The following is a 20237-nucleotide window of genomic DNA, read 5'->3' as shown; positions in this document are numbered from 1 at the left end:
GGCAAAACTAATGGTAAAAAGATTTAATAAACAGGAATTAAAAGTTCAAATTGTTTAGAGGTGCCTGGGTGGCACCATCAGTTGAGCGCCCAACTCTTGATTTCAGCTGAGGTCATTCCCAGGGGTTTATGGGATTGAGTTCTACATCTGGCTCCATGCTGAGGGTAAAGCCTGTTTAAGATTCTCTCTCTCTCTCTTTTTCTCTCTCTCTCTCTCTTTTCCCACCCCCATTGCAGCTCTCTGCCCTTCTCCTCTGCTTGCTCTCTCTCTCTAAAAAATTAAGAAGTGCAAATTGTTTAATATAACTCTAAAATTGTATGTACCTTAAAGAGGTCTGAAAAAACATAAAGCAAAAAACTGACATCACTGTAAATCATCATCAACATAAACTGCAAGCACGGTGGAAGACTTAACACGGTTCTCTCAGTGATGGAAAATGCAGAAAAACAAGTTTGAAAAAAAAAGTGATAAAGAAATCAGAATCTAACTGTCATCTACAGAACTCTCACCCCCATGGTCCTAATGCACATTTTTTTCAAGCCTATATGGAAGAGTTACCAAAACCGGTCACATGCCTTTTGCCTGTACAATGCAAAAACGTGTGCCATTGACACTAGCCACAACAGATAGATCTGGCCCTGACAAAGAGGTATGACCTAGTAAGGTCTGAAGGGACTATAGTTTCAATAAGCAAAGGAGTCCTGAGATCAGACAGTAAGTAGATTGGCCCTTGTGTGACTTAGGGACAACATGGAACTGATGCTGGGTTGGACCTGAGATGGCGAGGATGAAAAAAGCAAAGAGAGGGTAGAGTGGGGACAGTCTGCACAACCCGCTCCCATTTTCCCCTGCCCCTGGGAGCTGCATGGTTGTGCTCTGAGTTGCGTGGGAGGGAGAAGCAAACCCTGGCCCCCTGCCTAGCAAAAAAAGGGAGGCAGCAGGAATAATAGAGTCTTCTATGCAATCAGGCCGAATGACTTAGCTCTTCTGTGGCCAAACCTTGCTTCCTTTTCCCCTAGCTTCCCAGCTTTTCTTCCCCATTCTAGGAAAGCGCATTAGATTTCTAGTGACCACCTTTGCTATTCCACCATTACAAGCATTGACATGGATGAAGGTGAGTGCAGATCCTGGAAATCTAGAGATCCTGATTCTAAAAACCTTCACCCCATGAGAAAAGTCTTCCTTGACTTCTCTCTCCAGAGGTCATTCCTACCTCACTCTCCAGAGGGAATATCTTGGCTTTGATCTTCGACTTCAGTGGCCTGGATACCTATTCATGGTGCCCTGGGGATTTGAATTATAAATGTGGACGCGTGGAGGGGGCCTGCTAGGATTGGAGAGCTTGAGATGGAACTAAACACCTGGGGTGGGATGCGGTGGGAACAGGCATGACCTGTGCCTTTCACTCAGGGGGGCTGAGTACTTCCCTACAGCCCACTCACAGGTAGACTGAACCACCTCCCCAGGCTGACCTTGCTGCAGGAAAGAGACGAGTGGGCTTTCTGGACCTGCTATAGCCCTGACCTAATTCTGTGAATGAATCTCAGCAAGCACCAATAAGTCTCTCCCTTGCTGCTCCCCCAATCTGGCAGCATTTAGTGCTGAGTGGAAAGAGCCACGTAATCGGCAGGGATTCCTTTGCGTAGCAGCCAATCCAGTGTCCCTCGTGGCTCGTCCCGGGCCAGCACTCGGTCAGATCCTTCTGCATCCACGGCTTGGGGTTCAACCATTCACATGGTTTGACGTTCTGCCACCTGAGCATGGTTGCACGCACGTATTCGGCTAGCTGTTTTGAAATCACCTGCAGCACGAAGCTGTACGAGTGAAGTACTTCCTGGGTTTTTCACTAGCACCACTTCAGGAAGTGAAGCCTGTAGATGTTTGCTCTAAGCGCCTTATTAATAAGTAACTTCCACTGGTTTCCCCTTCCCCCGTCTGGCAGGCGGCCATCCAGACTTACCCTCGTACATCTCCAGGATGTGGACCGTGTCTCCAATCTCCAAGGAGAGCTCCACATCTTGAGAGGCATTGTAGTTGTAGATTGCTGGAAAAGAGAAATACATGGAGGAAATGGCATCAGTAGCAGTGAAAATACAAGCCACTCGACAGCACATTCCATGGTTAATGAATTACTTTCTATTTAATGATTTTGTGTGAATCGCCCACTGGAAAGCAGAGGACATCCTCTTAAACCCCCGTCACTGGTCATTTACAGTCATTCTTCCAAAAAAAAATTGGTAGGCTGTTTACTATATATTGTGGTGGCGACCGGGGACAGTGACAAAACACACAGACGGGGTCCCTGCCCCAGGAATTTTTAATAGTCCAGTAGAGGAAAAAAGACATTAAATGCATAGTATTAGAGAAGCAACTATTTAATTTAAATTGTGGGAAGATGTATGAAAGAAAACAACCAGGCTACAATGAGAATACAATGTGTGGGTCTGTAGGTCGGTCCCCTTGTTCCTCAGACAAGAGCCAGCCTACACCACCACTGGGTTCATGATCTCTAAGCCAAAGAGGGAGCCATTCCTGGCTTCCCTGACATGGTAATTGGGAGTCAAAGGGCCACTGTGAGTGCCACCTACCATGTAGGAGCAGACTGACACAAAGTGCAGTGTAGAGAGGGCCACCTTTTCCCAGTCCCGGGCTTCCTGGGAAACGGGATGGCCCAGCAGCTCCTCCTCAAGGTGACCTCAATCACCACATCCTCAGGACAGGCAGTGACTGGACCAGATTATGGAAAAACAGGCTATGTCTTACAATTCGAAAAGACGACAACTCAATTTTCAGACAGGTAAGGGCTCAAAAGAGACATTTTACCAAGAATCATATATGCTGGCTAAGAAACACATGGAAAGTTGCTCCTCATCATTAGTCATCAGGGAAATGCAAATTAACCACAACGAAGATACCACTTCACACCCACGAAAACGGCTACAGTTGTATATTTTTTTCTAAAGTTTATTTATTTATCTTGAGAGAGACAGAGAGAAAGTGGGGCAGGGGCAGAGAGGGGGAGACACAGAATTCCTAGCAGGCTCCGAGCTATCAGCACGGAGTCTGACGCAGGGCTCAAACTCACAAACTGTGAGGCCATGAGTTGAGTGGACATCAAGAGTAGGACCCTTAACCGACGGAGCTACCCAGGCGCCCAGCTACAGTTTTAAAAAGGCAGACAACCAGCAAGAATGTGGAGAAACTGGAACTCTCATATATGGTGGGCAGGAATGGGAGATGACACAACCTCTTTGGAAAATAGTTCGACGGTTTCTTAAGAAGCTAAACATAAATTTCCAACTCGGCCCAGCAATTACATTCCCTGCGAACTGTGAAGAGAAATGAAAACACATCTACATGGCAACTTTTCGTGACTATTCCCAACTGCTGTGGGAGGCAGGAAAACAGATTCCCAAAAGAGAGCCACATCAGATTTCTGGGAACCATGAACGCTACCTTACAGCAGCAAAACATTTGGGAGCACCTGGGTGGCTCAGTCGGTTAAGTGTCTGACTCTGGGTCAGGTAGTGATCTCACAGTTCATGGGTTCGAGCCCCGCGCCTGGCTCTGTGCTGACAGCTCGGAGCCCAGAGCCTGCTTCAGATTCTCTCTCTCTCTCTCTCTCTCTCTCTCTCTCTCTCTCAAAAATAAACAAACATTTAAAAAATTTAAAAAAAAACATTTAGGGAAGTTAAGGATCTTGAGAGGAAGAGTGTTTTCTGGATCATCAGGGTGGGCCCTACAGGCAATCACATGTGTCCTGATAAGAGAGGGCCAGAGGGAGTTTAGAGAAGGAAATGTGAAGGTGGTGGCAAAAACTGAAGCACTGTGACCTCCAGTCAGGGACTGACACAACCACCAGAGGAGGTAGCAAGGAACAGAATCTCCCAGAGAGCCTCTAGAAGGAGTACTGGCTGGCAACTCCTTCATCTTAACACTTCTGGTCTTCAAAACTGTGGACGCATACATTTCTGTTGTTTTAAGCCACTGAGTTTGTGGTAATGTGTCCCACCCGGTCACAGGAAACCAATACAGCAGCATTATTTACAATAGCCCAAAAGTGGAAACAATTCATCCATTGATGAACGAATAGATACATAAAATAGGCTATATCTACACAATGGAACACTACTCAGCAGTAAAAAAGAGATGAATTAAGAACATGGTCTACAATATAGGTGGAACTTCAAAAAAATGTATGCTAAGGGAGGGACCACCTGGGTGGCTCAGTCGGTTAAGTGGCCAACTTCAGCTCAGGTCATGATCTCCCAGCTCATGGGACTGAGTCCCACATTGGGCTCTGGGCTGATAGTGTGGAACCTGCGTGGAAACAATTCATCCATTGATGAACGAATAGATACATAAAATAGGCTATATCTACACAATGGAACACTACTCAGCAGTAAAAAAGAGATGAATTAAGAACATGGTCTACAATATAGGTGGAACTTCAAAAAAATGTATGCTAAGGGAGGGACCACCTGGGTGGCTCAGTCGGTTAAGTGGCCAACTTCAGCTCAGGTCATGATCTCACAGTTCATGAGTTTGAGCCCAGCATCAGAGTCTGTGCTGACAGCTCAGAGCCAGGTGCCTGCTTCGGATTCTGTGTCTCCCTCTCTCTCTGCCCCTCTGCCCCTCGCGCTGTATCTCTCTCTCCCCAAACATTAAAACAAAATTAAAAAAAAAACAAAAACAAAAACAAAAAACAACCAACAACACTTTGCTAGGGGTGCCTGGGTGGCACAGCTGGTTAAGCATCTGTCTGACTCTTAATCTCGGCTCAGGTCATGATCTCGAGGTTCATGAGTTCGAGACCCATATCAGGCTCTGTGCTGATGGGGCAGAACCCACTTGGGATTCTGTCTCTCCTTCTCTCTACCCCTCCCTGACTTGTGTGCACATGCTCACTCGCTCTCAAAAAGAAATAAACTTAAAAAAATTTTAAACATGGTATATGAAAGTCCTATGCAAAAAAATCCCTCATATTTTAGGCTTTCATTTATTTGCAATGTGCAGAATAGGCAAATCTACTAGAGATTATCTAGCAACCAGTAATCATTTGTTGCCTGGACAGGGGAGGTGAGGGAGTAGCGACTGAGTACAACAGGCACCCAGGGAGCTTTCCAGGGAGGGGGAAGCATCCCACACTGGACTGCAGTGATAGGTACACAGCTCTGTACATTTACTAAAAGCCATCAAACTTGAAAGGGATGGATTTTACAGTATATAAATCAGAGTTCAATAAAGCTGCTTTTGTTTTGTAGGTTTGTTTCTTGCCCTCTCTCTCTTGGTAAGTGATCTGCATGGTTCCAGGAAAAAAAGAACCACCTTAGAGATTCTGTTCTTGCCATTTACCTGATGATTCAAAGAACCAAGATGTGCCCCATCCCTGCAACTCTAATGAGTACTTGAGGATGGTCACTAACCCACCTGCCAGATCCCACAAGGGTCATTGCCAACTGTGGGTCCTCACTGCTTTCTTGAACCTGCACTGCATCCTGTGTCTGCAGCTGGCCCACAGGCTGCATCACATCCCTATATCACAAGCATCGGTGGTGGAATCCACATTTCCCGCCGCATCTTTTTCACATCTTTGCTCTATTTGAAGGGACCCCCCCCACCAAAGAGTGCTCTTCTGTAGTCTTGGCACAGAAGCCTGGATAAGTTATGGCGACATTAATTTACTATTGAGCTTTGGGACTAGACTATGGATTCCGAACAAGGCGTGGCTATGGAAGTGGGTTAGGAGAAACTCCACAGGATTTAGACGTAGCAGTGAGTTCCCGATGGACCCCCTAGGCCCACTGAAGCTCGCCTCTTTCATGTGAGAGCCAGGGGACTCAACTATTTTGCCCACTACATAGATTTCCAGCCTACTATAGAAAACGTAGATTTCATAGCATTGACTCCCCCTAGTCCCCACTCACTGGGGACCAGTTCCTTCCAGCGGCCTCACTCTCAGATGGAAACAGGAAGTAATGAGGGTGTCGTGTCACAATGTGTTGTGTAATGACCAAGCTCCATCTCTTCCTCGTTCTTAGTTATCAGGAAGGTAGGCAGAAACTCGCAAAGGCAGCACCTAACACAAACAACTACCGAGGACTATTATAAACACACACACACACACACACACACACACACAACCGATGGTTTGTCCCTGCTCGGGACAACAGCTCATCTTTTGACACATAACAATTGGCAGCTTCCATCTACAACACCATTCAACAATTACAAACTCCCAAGTAGCCTGTACGAATCTCCTTCCTCTGACACCTGACATCCTTTCCTTCCAGGGCAATGTGGGTTATTAATCACAGATAACTCTGGTTATCATCCGCTGCCAATCAGAAAGCAAACTCCTCACAAACGAGGACCTGATTGCATCTTATTCTTATGTCTATCACGTTTTGAGACCCTGGATTAGACCCAGAGAAGGTGCTCAAGGCACAACAGAGACTTTTGTAGAATCTACCAATCGATTCAGTTACTCACCGCTTCTTCCCCAAACTTGAAGATGCTTCTGTTTTCCTGAGAACCAACAGCTGTGGTTCCTCACCATTCAAGAGAGGGATAGCCTCTCTTGCCGCTTTCTGCTTATTACACAAGAGAGAATCTGCCTTTCCAATCCTAGCTTGCAAAGAGAGTCCCATGGGAAGCACATCCTTTCAAAATATGCCTTTCACTGGAATAAAGTCTCCAGTTAGATAGAGGACATTCATCTGTTTCGCATCTTTGGGTAGAAGTGTCAACAAGCTTCCCGACCACTCAGAGCTGTCCTGTATTCATTCCAACAATGCACTTTTGAACCATGCCTTCCCTCTCCCACTCCTTATTTATTATACCTCATTTCTATTGTATGTTATGGTTTCACTTCCATACGCAATACAGTAACTACAAGAAGCACATGCCATGTACCACATGAGTCAATGAGGAAACATTCGGAAGGGGTAAACACCTTGCCCCAAGTTAACAAGCAGCAAAGCCGTTAATGACACAGGCCTGTGATGATGCCTTCATCCCATTTGACAAGGCTGCTCTAGAGCAGTGCAGAATACCCTGGAACAGCCTGGAAACGAAGAGCAGGGGCTCACAGATTCTCAATACAATGTCTGCCTTAGATTTCTCTCACAAAATGGGACTCCAACTTCCAGAAACAAGCTTTATTATGTGAACCAATGACTGGTAATCACGTTGTCTGCTAGTCTGGTGCTGTTTTTAAGAACAGGCTTACAGCTAACACTTAGCAGATTGTGCTTTCTCCCCCCGGAATGTGAGTAATTCTTATGGAGAAAGACAGATAAAGGGGGAATAAAGGAAACTCTGAGGGTTAAACAAAACACAATTGAAGACTCAACTATGCCGCTTACACAGGCGTGACCTTGAACGAGTTACTCAGTCGGACCCTCAGTTCCCTGTCTGTAAACTAGGCATCAGATCAGATGACTCTAAGGGCTCCCTGTGGCTCCAAAATCCTGATTCATGAAGTGCTGATAAGAACCAGGAGAAACAAATTGTGCTGTTTGGAACTTGCAGGCCCACCCCAATCTCTTGTTTTGTCTGAGGAAATTAAACAAGAACAGGGAGTTGCTGAATATAAATTGCCTTGCTGGCTGCTATGTGCAAGGTTGGGAAAGCAGAATTGCTGGAATTTTTCCCTAAGCAGCTTACTTTTTAGATCATGAAAGTGTGATTTTGCCGAGCCAAGTAGACAAGACAGTGTGCCTACAGATGTAAAATAGTTTGCATTTTACCACATCTCTGATTTGGCCTTTCGTTGCAAACCAGGCTTGTAGGAGGGAGGAGAAAAGAAACTTGAGGGTCTTAAGATTACGCAATAAGAAAACAACGAAATACACCAACAGGCCCCAAAATGAGGATGGGCTTTGAGAATGAAAAGTCTATGTGTTACTAGTGTTTAATCTTTCTAATGAATTAAGTTCTTTCATGAATCGTCAAATTCCAGCCCCCTGAAGAATAACAAAACATGACATTTTCTATTGTTTGGTAGAAGGTACAAAAGAAAGATCCAGCAAACACAGAACAAGGTCCCAATCTGAGTTACTATTCAGAAAATGGAAAAGATGACCAAATGTCATCTTTTTCATAATTATGATCTTGACCTACCTACTTTCAGCCATTAGAACTACAGACTAAAAAGGCACATCTCACCTCTGATCTTCGCTCTGGATTTAATGCAGTGATGTCCCAAAAGGCCAAGTGGACTTTTTTCTTTTGCTCTTTAAATTCAGTTTACTGTAAGGATCAGAGGATCAGATTCAACGGCAGGTCTGACCCCAAGTAAAAAGTCTGTAGTTTTACATGGATCATTCCATGGCCCCTCTCTACTCACAACTCTCCACGCCAGGTGCCACTGAATGACAACAGCAGCTTACACTTCTCACTAATTGTATCCCACAGAAGCAGGTTCTTACAGGCTTCTTAATTCATTCTCTAGACTACTGAGGAGAATAGAGGACTTACTGACCAATTCATTGGTAATTCTTTAGAAATCTCTATTTTAAGGATTATATCTATTTGTAGATGGAGTTGACAAATACACTTTACTGGAGAGAGATTTCACACATCTAAATTCAACTACAGTTTACTGATTGGCTCACTGTTACCAAGTGGTTACTATACGCCATCTCATTTAAACTAATATGAAATTAAGTTGACACGGAATGTTTAAAGGAGAAAAGCCGAAACAAGACAATTCAAAATTATGGGGGGGGGGGCGGGCGGGCATCTATGCTCTACAAACATGCTGAGCCTTTTCCCCATAGCTTCCCTAGCGAAAAAGTGGAGGCAACAGTATGTTCTTCATAAGGTTTTGTGAAGCCCAAAGAGGAGAATGTAAGCAGAATCCCCAGGACTGGGACTAACACCTGGTGGATGATAAGAAAAATGGCAGTCACCTTCCCTTTTCCCCCTCCCCCTTTCTTGCCCTGTCCTGAGCTTCCCACTTTGGGCACGACGGCAACCACATCCTCAAAGATGGACGCTATCACCCTCACCAATAAGCCAGTGGAAGTCACTCAATGAAAACTGGGAATCAGGAAGGCCTGCAGAGAAACAGAACAAACTAGCCCTGATAGGCTTTCCAAGGTGAAGGCTGCTGGACAATGAAGTGCAGGTGTCCCTAAGGACAGCAAAGGCACTTTCCCACAGGAAGCTAATAACAGAGTTTCCCTAGGAAGGGTTATTGTAAGAAATGAAAAGATACATAGGATATCTGGGTGGCTCAGTCTGTTAAGTGTCCAACTTTGGCTCAGGTCATGGTCTCACAGTCCATGGGTTCAAGCCCCGCGCTGGGCTCTGTGCTGACAGCTCAGAGCCTGAAGCCTGCTTCGGATTCTGTGTCTCCCTCTCTCTTTGTCCCTCCCCTGCTTGAACTCTGTCCTCTCTGTCTCTCTGTCTCTCTCTCAAAAATAAACATTAAAAAAAAAAAAGAAAAGAAACATAAAAATGAGTAATTTTTAGTAATGTTTATGGAACCAAGATATTTTAGCATAAAAGACAAATACAAATCAAAAAAGGATAAATAAATCTAGACTATTTTAATTAGAAATATCAGTAGGGGAGGCACCTGGGTGGCTCAGTCGGTTAAGTGTCTGATTCTTGATTTCAGCTCAGATCATCTGTGCTAACAGCACAGAGTCTCCTTGAGATTCTCTCTCTCTGCCCCTCCCCTGCTTGTTCTCTTGAAAAAAATAAACAAAAATAAAAGAAATATCAGTATGAATTTGGAATATTTTTCTTTCTAAAAATAATATGTATATATGTATAAATAATAAATAAATATATATATGTAAATACATACATACATACAGATAGATGAATTTCACTTCCACTTGTGGCCATAGTGGGCCAGAGAACACATTAGGGATCAAGTGAACTATCTCATCTTAAAAATCTAAGAAATTGGCAAAATAGGTCTAATGGTTTTCAGGCACCGAACAGCATGCAATGCAGAGGGATGCCCAACAGAAGAGAAACAGATGAGGGAAGTCTACAGCTGTCTCTGGTTACTGCTTGAAAAGAGTCTCCAGGCAAACAAACAGGTAGAAGAAACACAAACAACCTGACAGTCACCCTAAGATGAGGAAACAGAGTTGAGAATTCAGGGTCAAGGCAGCTAAGATATGCAGGACACAGAATCAGAGGGGAGCTTCCCTCAAGTCTACAAGCCAATGACTGGTCAACTCATGCAGGTGAAGAAAATACCTGAGGCCAAGGAAAAGAAAAGAACAGAAAGAGCAATTCCCATTCCCCACGCAGGGCTAGAAACAGTTCACGTTTTGCACAATGGGCGTGGAGAACCCTGTGATATGTGGCCACTACTGTGATTACCAGAAGAGTAGAGTATTGACAGTGCAACCAAACTGGCCCTAAGGTAAAGGCTGTACCAGCCTTGCCTAACTAAGATCAAATGCAAATATGGAAAGAATAAAAGTTTCCTCATAACTGCACCCTAGAACAAGGCTCAAACTCCCCACATGATAAAATTTACAATGTCCAATACCAGCTCAAGATAACCGGGCATCCCAGGAAAGATGAAAAGTCAAGAGATACATGAGTCAGTAGAAAAAGACCTAGACATGGCATAGATCAGGCAATGGAATGTGCTCCTGTTAACAAAAGGATTCAAATCATACAAAGTGTATTCTTTAACTACAGTGGAATTAAACTAAAGATTATTAACAGACATTTAAAAAATCCCAGTGTATTTGAAACTAAATAACATACAGCTCCCGGAATATTCCATTGGCAATGTGATCTACCACATTAAGATGGAAATAAAAAGGCAAGGATGTTTGCTCTCATCACTTCTATTCCACATTTCAATGGTGGTTCTAGCTAGTGTAATAAGACAAGAAAAAGAAATAAAAAGCTTACTAACTGGCAAGGATGACATAAAGCTGGGTTTATTAAGAAAAATCTTAAGACATTTATAAAAGAGTTACCAGAACTAACAACCCAATTTTTGTCAATATAAAAAAATTTACTGTATTCTTCTACACTATGACGAGCAACTAAAGTTGGGTTATGATGTAATAAAGTGCAAGTCTTCCTGCAGATTCTCAATGAAACGGTTTGAAAAGCAGGGCCCCAGAGAAACTCCTGCACAAGTGTACTGAGAAACAGGTACAAGAATGTTCACAGTAGCAGCGCTGGTAGCAGCAAAACCCGGAATCAACCCAATGTCCATTGAAAGGAAAATGGAGACATAAATTATGATATATTGGAACACAGAATAAGTAGGAAAAACGAATGCGTGCAAATCTACACACATACCACTAACAAAATGTTGAGCAAATAAAAAAAAAAATCATTGGAGAAGTATACACAAGATGATGCTGTTAGAGAAAATTCAAAATCTTGCAAGGCTAAATGAATTCAGTTTTTTAAAGATGCATGTACAGACGGTATAACCATAGGAGGAAAACCTGGAAATAAAACACATAAATTTCTGAATATTTCTATATCCAAGATAGGGCTGGAGTGTTAGACTATTTGAGGGAAGCACAGATATGTGGCTAATATCCAGAGAATCTTTTTGCAATTCATTGGATTGTGATATAGGATGGTTTATTACTGTTTATATGCTTCTCAAGTGTTGCAAATATTCTTTTACATATTTAATTCAAACAATGAAAACCAGTTAAGTTAGACAGATCTACATGTACATACACATGGGGGGGGTATTTATAATGTCAAAATAAACACCTCTTTTATTGCTGGGCCCCACATCTAGTTTCCGATTCGGCAGGTTAGGAAGAGGCTTGAGAATTTGCATTTTTTTAATATTTTGTTTTTTAGTGTTTTATTTATTTCCGAGAGAGACAGAGAGCGAGAGAGAGAGAGAGAGCAAGCGAGCATGAGTAGGGGAGAGCCAGAGAGAGAGGGAGATACAAAATCTGAAAGAGGCTCCAGGCTGTGAGCTGGCTGTCAGCACAGAGCCCAACACGGGGCTCAAACCCACAAACTGTGAGATTGTGACCTGAGCCGAAGTTGGATGCTTAACTGACGGAGCCACCCAAGTACCCCGAGAATTTGCATTTAAACATGTTTCCAGGTAGCACTTAGGTTGCCAGTTCAATTACTACATGAGACCCTCATACAAAGCAGCACAGAAGAAAGAATTAATATACACCTCATTTTGCAGATAAAGAAAAGTAATCTCTGTGAGATTAAGAGATCTGCAGTATATATTATTGTTAATCATACCAGCTCTGGACTGAGACTAGCTATGTCCAAACCCTAGTTCTGTGTTCATTGTTTCTTGGAGGTAATGTAACCTCAGGAGGCCAACATTTCTATACCTGTAAATGGGGACAATTACAGCATTTTATTTATATGATTCTTTTGAGAAGTAAGGGATCATAAAGCACTTAGATCTGTACCTGGTATGTAGTAAACCCTGGACAAATGTTAACTAACTTTATTGCCGCTAAGTTAGTAAGTGGTGGAGCTGAGATTCAAATCTAGCTCTTCATTTTCAATCATGGTCAACACAGATGCCTTTTGGTACCACAAAACAGCATTAAGGAGGGCCACAGGGTCCCACAAATCCTTTTTTTAAGACAGTTTTAGAAACCAGGGGACCAGGGTGGCTCCGTTGGTTAGGCATCCAACTTTGGCTCAGGTATCTCAGTTTATGAGTTCGAGCCCTGCATGGGGCTCTGTACCAACAGCTCAGAGCCTAGAGCCTGCTTTGGATTCTGTGTCTCCCTCTCTCTGCCCCTCCCCTGTTGGTGCTCTGTCTCTCTCTCTCTCTCTCTCTCACAAAAACAAATTTTTTTAAAAAAGACATTTTTAGAAACCATTAAAACCAGAAGACTTTAATGTAAATTCTAGATCCAACTGTTCTTTTCACTTACAAGAAAACAAAGGAAACGGAATGAAGTGGCTTGCTTAAGATCATACAGCTTGTTAGAGGAAGTCTGATATGTGTAAATGGAAATAATTTTTTTCAAGTGCTACATAAATGGTCTTTATAATATAAACAAATAAGCAAGCATGAGGATCTTTCTAATTTATTTACCTTTTCCATTCACACACACACACACACACACACACACACACACACACACACACAAAGTGACCAAATGAAATTTTCTTTTCAAGATACAATTAGTTGGAGTCCCCTCAATGCAAAGATATGGAAAATTCTATCTTATTTCTTCCTGTAATCTGAAGAAAGGTAAACATATTATTTCTCTGACTTAATTTTAGAAAAGAAAAATGTAAATTTTGGATTATATTTCACTATAATCATTTTCCATCTTTAAAATTTCACCCTGCGTGGCTCAGTTGGTTAAGTGTCTGACATTGACTCACATCATGATCTTACAGTTTGTGAGTTTTAGCCCCGTGTCAGGCTCTGTGCTGACAGCTCAGAGCCTGGAGCCTGTTTCAGATTCTTTGTCTCCCTCTCTCTTTGCCCCTCTCCCACTCGCACTCTGTCTCTCACTCTCAAAAATAAACATTAAAAAATAAAATAAAAATTCACCTGAATTCCACTTTCTTTTCACATAGATTTGAAAATAATCAAAAGTAGGGGCGCCTGGGTGGCTCAGACAGTTAAACATCGGACTCTCAATCTCATGGTCATGAGTTCAAGCCCTGTGTAGGGCTCCACGCTGGGCATAAGGCCTACTTTAAAAAAAATCATCATTATCATCATCAAAAGCAGAATTTAGGTAAGTTTTGCTGACTCAACATGCTTCTCAAATTATCCCCAAAACATTAAAATATTTTAGGCATGAATGTTCGTTTAAAAAAAAACAGTGTTCATAATACATAACCACCTAACTTATGACACAATCTAAATGTTAAGAGCAAAATAACATTTTCCAACCAGAAATCTTGGCTTTTTTGCTTTTTGGCATTTAAAAATAGAAATCACTATAAAGCGAGTGAGAAAATATATTTCCTGGTCTTCCACATTAGCATGTTGTAGCTTATTTCAATATAATGAATTAGTCAGGAAGCAGTGATCTACAGTAATTGCACTTGCTCCATTGTGAAGTGTTTCAGTTCCAACTTCTGCTCTGGTGCTGGGAACCCCAAAGAGAAGACAAAATCATGTACCACCAAAAGGCAACGCATTTTATGAGCTGCATATATGACATAATCATGCACACTTCTCTCGCCACTCACGTCCCCACACGATCACCCTGCCTCTGAGGAAACTGTTTATGATATCAGAGCATAGTATACGTAAGGATAAAAAACGAAAACTGGTCTATTTCCATTAGATGACTGGGGTCTTCACTGAGCCATGGAGGCTTGACCACTGCATAGACGTGCTGTTCTACCCACTTCCGCTCCTGCTGTGTCGTCTCTGCTCCTCATCTAGAACTCAGGTTACGAGTCTTGGATCTCTACTGATCGCCCTGCTCCCAGTCTCTCCTCATGTATAAAATGGGACAAATAATTACTACATCACAGGGCTGTTGTGGAGATTAAGTAGTATTCTTACAACACGTACCATGGGAAGAACGAGCGATTTCTGGCATTTGAAGGCCATTCTGCATCATGCCGCTCTACCACTTTTCTGACTGTGTGCACAAAAATCTTCGATAGTTCTCTATTTTCTACTGATGTGTGTGATTCAAGAATTTTCAAAGCTCATTCCTTTCTGAAACTTCTTTGCTAACCCCTTTGCTTGAACAGCCCTCTCCACTACCCTCCATTTGGTTAAATCCTAGCCAGTAAGTAAACTTAACAAAAGCCCAGCTCGACTACAAGCAAACTGGCATCATCCCAGCCTCCGATGGTTTTACCACTTGAGGGATAGTACTCTGCCTATTTCACTTGTTTAGAATTTAATCAACCCAATCTGCTGTGTGCCTTGACCTGCCCAGGTGCCTCCTGCGGCTCCGTGCAAAGAGGAGGCTAACATCAGTCATGGTCCCAGGTGTCCATGGGCTTCTTGACACCTGCCTTCTTGAAGAGGACTGCTCAACAGTGACAAAAGAGGCCCTGTGTAGATCTGCCTCTACTTACCTAAATTACAACCTCTCCTTCCCCTCAGTGAATCTCCTCAAAAGAGAACTAAGAGTGTTCCTAATAGTGCCCGTTAGTCAAGCCCTGTCTGGACACCACTGTAGACTGGTCTTTGTTTTTGCTCCTTACCCGCACTATGCTGTGGTATTGTTAAAAAGTTCCTCTGGGGCAGAGGGATGGGTTGGGGATAGAAGTGTGGAGTGAGGTTTGTGTGAATACGTGATACATGAAAATGTGCCAAGTATAGGGATATGGATGGCATAGCTCCCTTCACAATTAGGGCTGATTCCAGTGTTTCTCTATCTTGATGTTTCGTTGGACCTTTCAAGAAATTTCAGAAAGACTAAAGTCGGTTGCCTAAGTTTAGAGCCACGTTTCCCCTCTCAATTCTCAGTTACTTAAAGGAAAGCTTAAATTTCTTTAAATGTTTATTTATTTTTGAGAGAGAGAGTATGTGTGAGCAGGGGAGGGGCAGAGAGAGAGGGAGAGAGACAGAATCTGTTTCAGGCTCTGAACTTTTAGCACAGAGCCCAATGCGGGACTCAAAACCATGAATCGGGAGATCATGACCTGAGCCACAGTCGAACGCTTAACCAACTGAGCCAGCCAGGTGCCCCTGGAAAGTTTAATAATATTATTTTTGTTACAGACATTTGAATCCCATTTTTGTCATCCTCTATGCTTTCTATTTTCTGTACGTTCTTGTTTTTGTTTTGTTTTTTTCACCTCTTGCTCTGTGGATTCTGGTTTCCTTTTCCCTTTCTGGTAATATAAGGTAATTGTCTATAGGGAGAGGTTTATTTGTAGTTGTCAAAAATTGGAAACAACCCAAATGTCCTTTAGTAAGGGAGTGAGTAAACAAGGTGTGGTACATCCACACACTGGAATTCTACTCTGCAAAGAAGGGAATAACCACTGACACAATATGAATGAGTTCCAAGTGCATTATATTAAGCCAAAGTAGCCAGGCTCAACAGGAGACATACACACTGTCCGATTCCATTTACACAGCATTCTGGAAAAGACAAAACTACAGAGGAATAGGACAGGTCAGGAGTGGCTAAAGGGATGGAAGGGAGCTGACCAGAAAGAGGCACAAAAAGAATACTGGTGGGTGATGAAAGAATTCCACATTTTTATTTGTGGTGGTAGTGGCACAAATGAATGATCTTGTCCAAATTCACAGATCTCTGTGCTACAAAAGATGATTTTTACTGTAAGCAAATTATATCTTGCTTTTTAAAAATTTTAACAAGAAAACACAAAAAAAAGTTTATTATACTCATGACTGCCCTGCCACTTAGAAAACAAAAACAAAACAAAAACATCTGGAACTTTTCTTAATTATAAGTATCTTCAATTAGACATTAATCAACTGGTGTAAGAAAAAACACTTTTAGATCCTCAGATACCTCCTCATACCACCTCCTAGTTTTTCTTCTCAGAATCTGGCAGCTTCATTGAATAATATTATAGTTAATTGATTGTTTTCTTATTATTTACCTGCTTTTACAAAAATTACTCTTCCATGCTATTTTGTACCTATATTTTAAACCAATTAGTTGTAAGTAGGCATATGTGTAATTGATTTCTGATTTACTACTAACCCTTTCACAGTGTTACTTGCTCATTTTTACACTATTCAGATTAATCTTTGGTTGCCTAGAGTAAATCTCTACTATTGTTTGAATACTTGTATCTGTGCCGCCACCATCCCCACCTCCAAATTCATGTTGAGATCCTAACCCCAAAGGTGATGGTACTGGCAGGCAGAGCCTTTGGACGTGACTAGGTCACAAGGGTGAAGGCCCCATGAAGAGAGTTAGTATCTTGTAAATGAGATTCTGCAGAGCTCCCTAGCCAGTTCCTGGATATGAGGCCACAACAAGCAGTCTGTGAGCAGCAAGAGGGCCCATATCTGACATGCTGGCACTCTAATACCAGACTTCCAGCCTCCAGAACTGTGAGCAGTAAGTTTCTGCTGCTTATAGGGATGCATGGGTGGCTCAGATCTCAATGATCTCAATGATCTTTATGATCTCATAAAGATCTCAATGCTCTAAATAAAAGGTAAACTAAGTTAAATTCCAATTAAGACCCCAATGGAGTCTTAGAGAGTTTGATACATAAATCATAATGAAGTTCATCTGGAAGAATAAATGTTTGGAAAAAACTAAAAGTATTTTGAAAATGAAGAATTAACAAAAGGAGACTTGTCCCCAACACATTTTTTTTAAAAGTTACAATAATGAAACCAAGGTGATTATTTAGAATAAATCAGTGGAACAAAACTTTAAAAATCCAGTGGCAAATTGTAAATTATAAAAGTGGTAAATTATAAAATTGGCAATTGAAGTAAGATAGAGTAGAAATGCTTTAATAGATGTTGCCAAAATAATTGTCTTACTGGGTAGAGAAAAAATGACTTTGAGGTGCCCTCACACCATATATGAAAAGAAATTTGAGATGGATTTAATGAAATAAAAATCACAAAAGTACTAAAAGAAAAATATAGAGCAATATATAACTCTGGAAAAAGGAAAGTTTTTCTTAGCTGACAGGTCAAATAACAAAAAAGACTACAGATCTGGTCAGAAAAAAATTTAAACTCCTATGGAACAAAAGGCCATAAAATGACATGGAAAATGAATCATAAGTGAAAAACATTACAACACGCTGGTATGATCATATCAATAATGCAGAAAAAGCATTGGATAAAATTCAACAGCCATTGGTGATGCTGTGATTTATAGTAAGAAATATGTATTTAGTCTTCATCCTGTTTGTGACACAGAGCTCCTAAAACTTAGGAATCTCCTAGGTGAGAAGAGTATTAGGAGCATCTTTTGTTCTATTCCTGGTCTTTGATCCTGATTTCTGACACAGTGCTCCTGAAACCCTTGTAATTTCCTGGGTGATAGAAGTGCCTTTTGTTCTAATGAGGTAACTCAGGGTCGGCTCCTGGATGAGGCTGGTCACTGGAAAGACCAAGTCATGATTAGAAGCTTGGAATTTTCAGTCCCACCTTCCATTCTCTTGAGAAGGGAGAAGGGATCAAAATGGAGTTAATGATAGATCAGGGCTACTAGATGAATCCTTCATAAGATCCCCCAGTACAGAGTTTGGAGAGCTTCCAGGTTGGTAAACACATGAACACACCCTTCCCACAGACCTTGCTTTATGCATCTCTTCCATCTGGCTATTCCTGAGTTATATCCTTTTATAATAAATTGGTAATATAATAAGTAAAATGCTTCCCTGAGTTCTGTGAGCCACTCTAGTGAATTAAACCCGAAGACGAGGTGGTGGGAACCTCTGATTTATAGCCAGTCAGTCAGATGGACAGGTAACAACATGGACTTGCAATCAGCATTTGGAATTGGAACGGATCATTAGAATCTCTGATTTGTAGCAAGACCATCAGAAATACAGGTAACAACTTGAGCGTGAATCTGGTGTCTGAAGGTTTAGGGGGAAGTCTTATAGGACTGACCCCTTAACCTACAGAATTTGATACTATCTCCAGTCATATAGTGTCAGAACGGGGTTGAATTGTAGGACACCCAACTGATATCCAAAACATTGCTTATTGGGGTGTGAGAGGAATCCCCCCTCATAACACACACACACACACACACACACACACACACACACACACACGCTCACATTGGAAGTGATACCAGAACCAACTTACCATTCATGACAAAAACTTTCAGTAATTTAGGAATATAGCAGAATTTCTTCAACCTGATAAGAAATATCTACAAATAACCTAAATTAGCATGATACTTAATAATAGGAAACTAGAAGCTTCTGCATTAAGATCAAGAATAAGTCAAGGATTGGGGCGCCTGGGTGGCTTAGTCGGTTAAGCATCCGACTTTCGCTTAGGTCATGATCTCGCGGTTCTTGGTTTCGAGCCCCGCGTCGGGCTCTGTGCTGACTGCCAGCTCGGAGCCTGGAGCCTGTTTCAGTCTGTGACTCCCTCTCTCTCTGACCCTCCCCTGCTCACGCTGTCTCTCTCTCTCCTAGAAATAAATAAAACATTAAAAAAAAAAAAAAAAGAATAAGTCAAGGATGTCCCCTCTCATCATGCCTTTTCAACATCATTTGGGAATTCCTAGATAATAAGGCAAGATAAGAAAAGAACATACATGGTATATATTGGGAAGAAAGAAATAAAACTACCTTTGTTTACAGATGATATTTGCAGATGTGTTCATCTACACAGAAAATATCAAAGAATCTTTTAAAAAAAGGAAGCAATTAGAGCAAGGTTGTAGGATACAAGATTAATATACAAAATTCAATCACTTTCCTATATACCTGCAACCAACATATGGAATTTGAAATTTAAAACAATGACATATACATTAGCATCCCCCTAAAGTGAAATATTAGATATAAGTCTAACAAATTATGTACAAGACTTACATGAGGAAAACCATAAAGCTCTGACAAATTAAATAAGAGAACTAAATAAATGGAGAGATAGTCCATGTTCATGGATAGAAAGACTCAATATTATCAAGTTGTCAGTTCAACCTGATTCATCTACAGTCAAAACAATCCCAATCAAAATCCCAGCAAGTTACTTTGTATATACTGACAATTTGATTCTAGAGATCATATGGAGAAGCAAAAGACTCAGAATAGCCAACACAATGTTGAAGGAAAAGAATAAAATTGGAAGACTAATAGTATCCATCTTCAAGACTTACCATAAAACTGCAGTAATCAAGACAATGTGGTATTAGCAAAATAATAAAGAAATAGATGGACAGAAGAGAATAAGGCCCACAAACAGACATACACAAATATATCTTTGTCAAAACATACCTTTATCTCTGACAAAGGTACAAAAGCAACACATGGAGAAAGCTGTCTTTTCACAAATGATGCTGGAACAATTGAATAAACACATGCAAAAAAATTAAATAAATTTAGACGAAGAACTCATATTTTTCACAGAATTAATTCAAAACAGATTTTAGACCTATGTATAAAATGCAAAACTACAGAACACCTAAAGGATAACATAGGAGGAAATCTAGGTGGCCATGGGTTTGGTTTTAACTTTTTATATACAACACTAAAAGATTTGTGAAAGAAATAACTGAAAACCTGGACTTCATTAAAATTAAAACTTTTGCTCTACAAAAGACACTCCCAAGAGAATGAGAAGATAAGGCACACACTAGGAGAAATTATTGGCAAAAGACATA

The 20237-nt window shown here is 41.4% G+C and overlaps 1 protein-coding gene across 1 annotated transcript in view; it reads right to left on the bottom strand.

The window, feature by feature from the left end:
- Nucleotides 1-20237, bottom strand: part of DOCK5 (dedicator of cytokinesis 5) — a 216426-nt gene that overhangs the window by 156190 nt on the left and 39999 nt on the right. The window contains exon 2 of the mRNA XM_039250418.1: nt 1961-2044. Coding sequence (XP_039106349.1) covers nt 1961-2044 — 84 coding nt within the window. The remainder of the gene's footprint in view (nt 1-1960; nt 2045-20237) is intronic.

This window comes from Hyaena hyaena, unplaced genomic scaffold (assembly GCF_003009895.1).
Source record: "Hyaena hyaena isolate Hyena2069 unplaced genomic scaffold, ASM300989v1 scaffold_370, whole genome shotgun sequence".
Classification (NCBI taxonomy): domain Eukaryota; kingdom Metazoa; phylum Chordata; class Mammalia; order Carnivora; family Hyaenidae; genus Hyaena; species Hyaena hyaena.
This window is presented reverse-complemented; position numbering and strand designations above follow the sequence as displayed.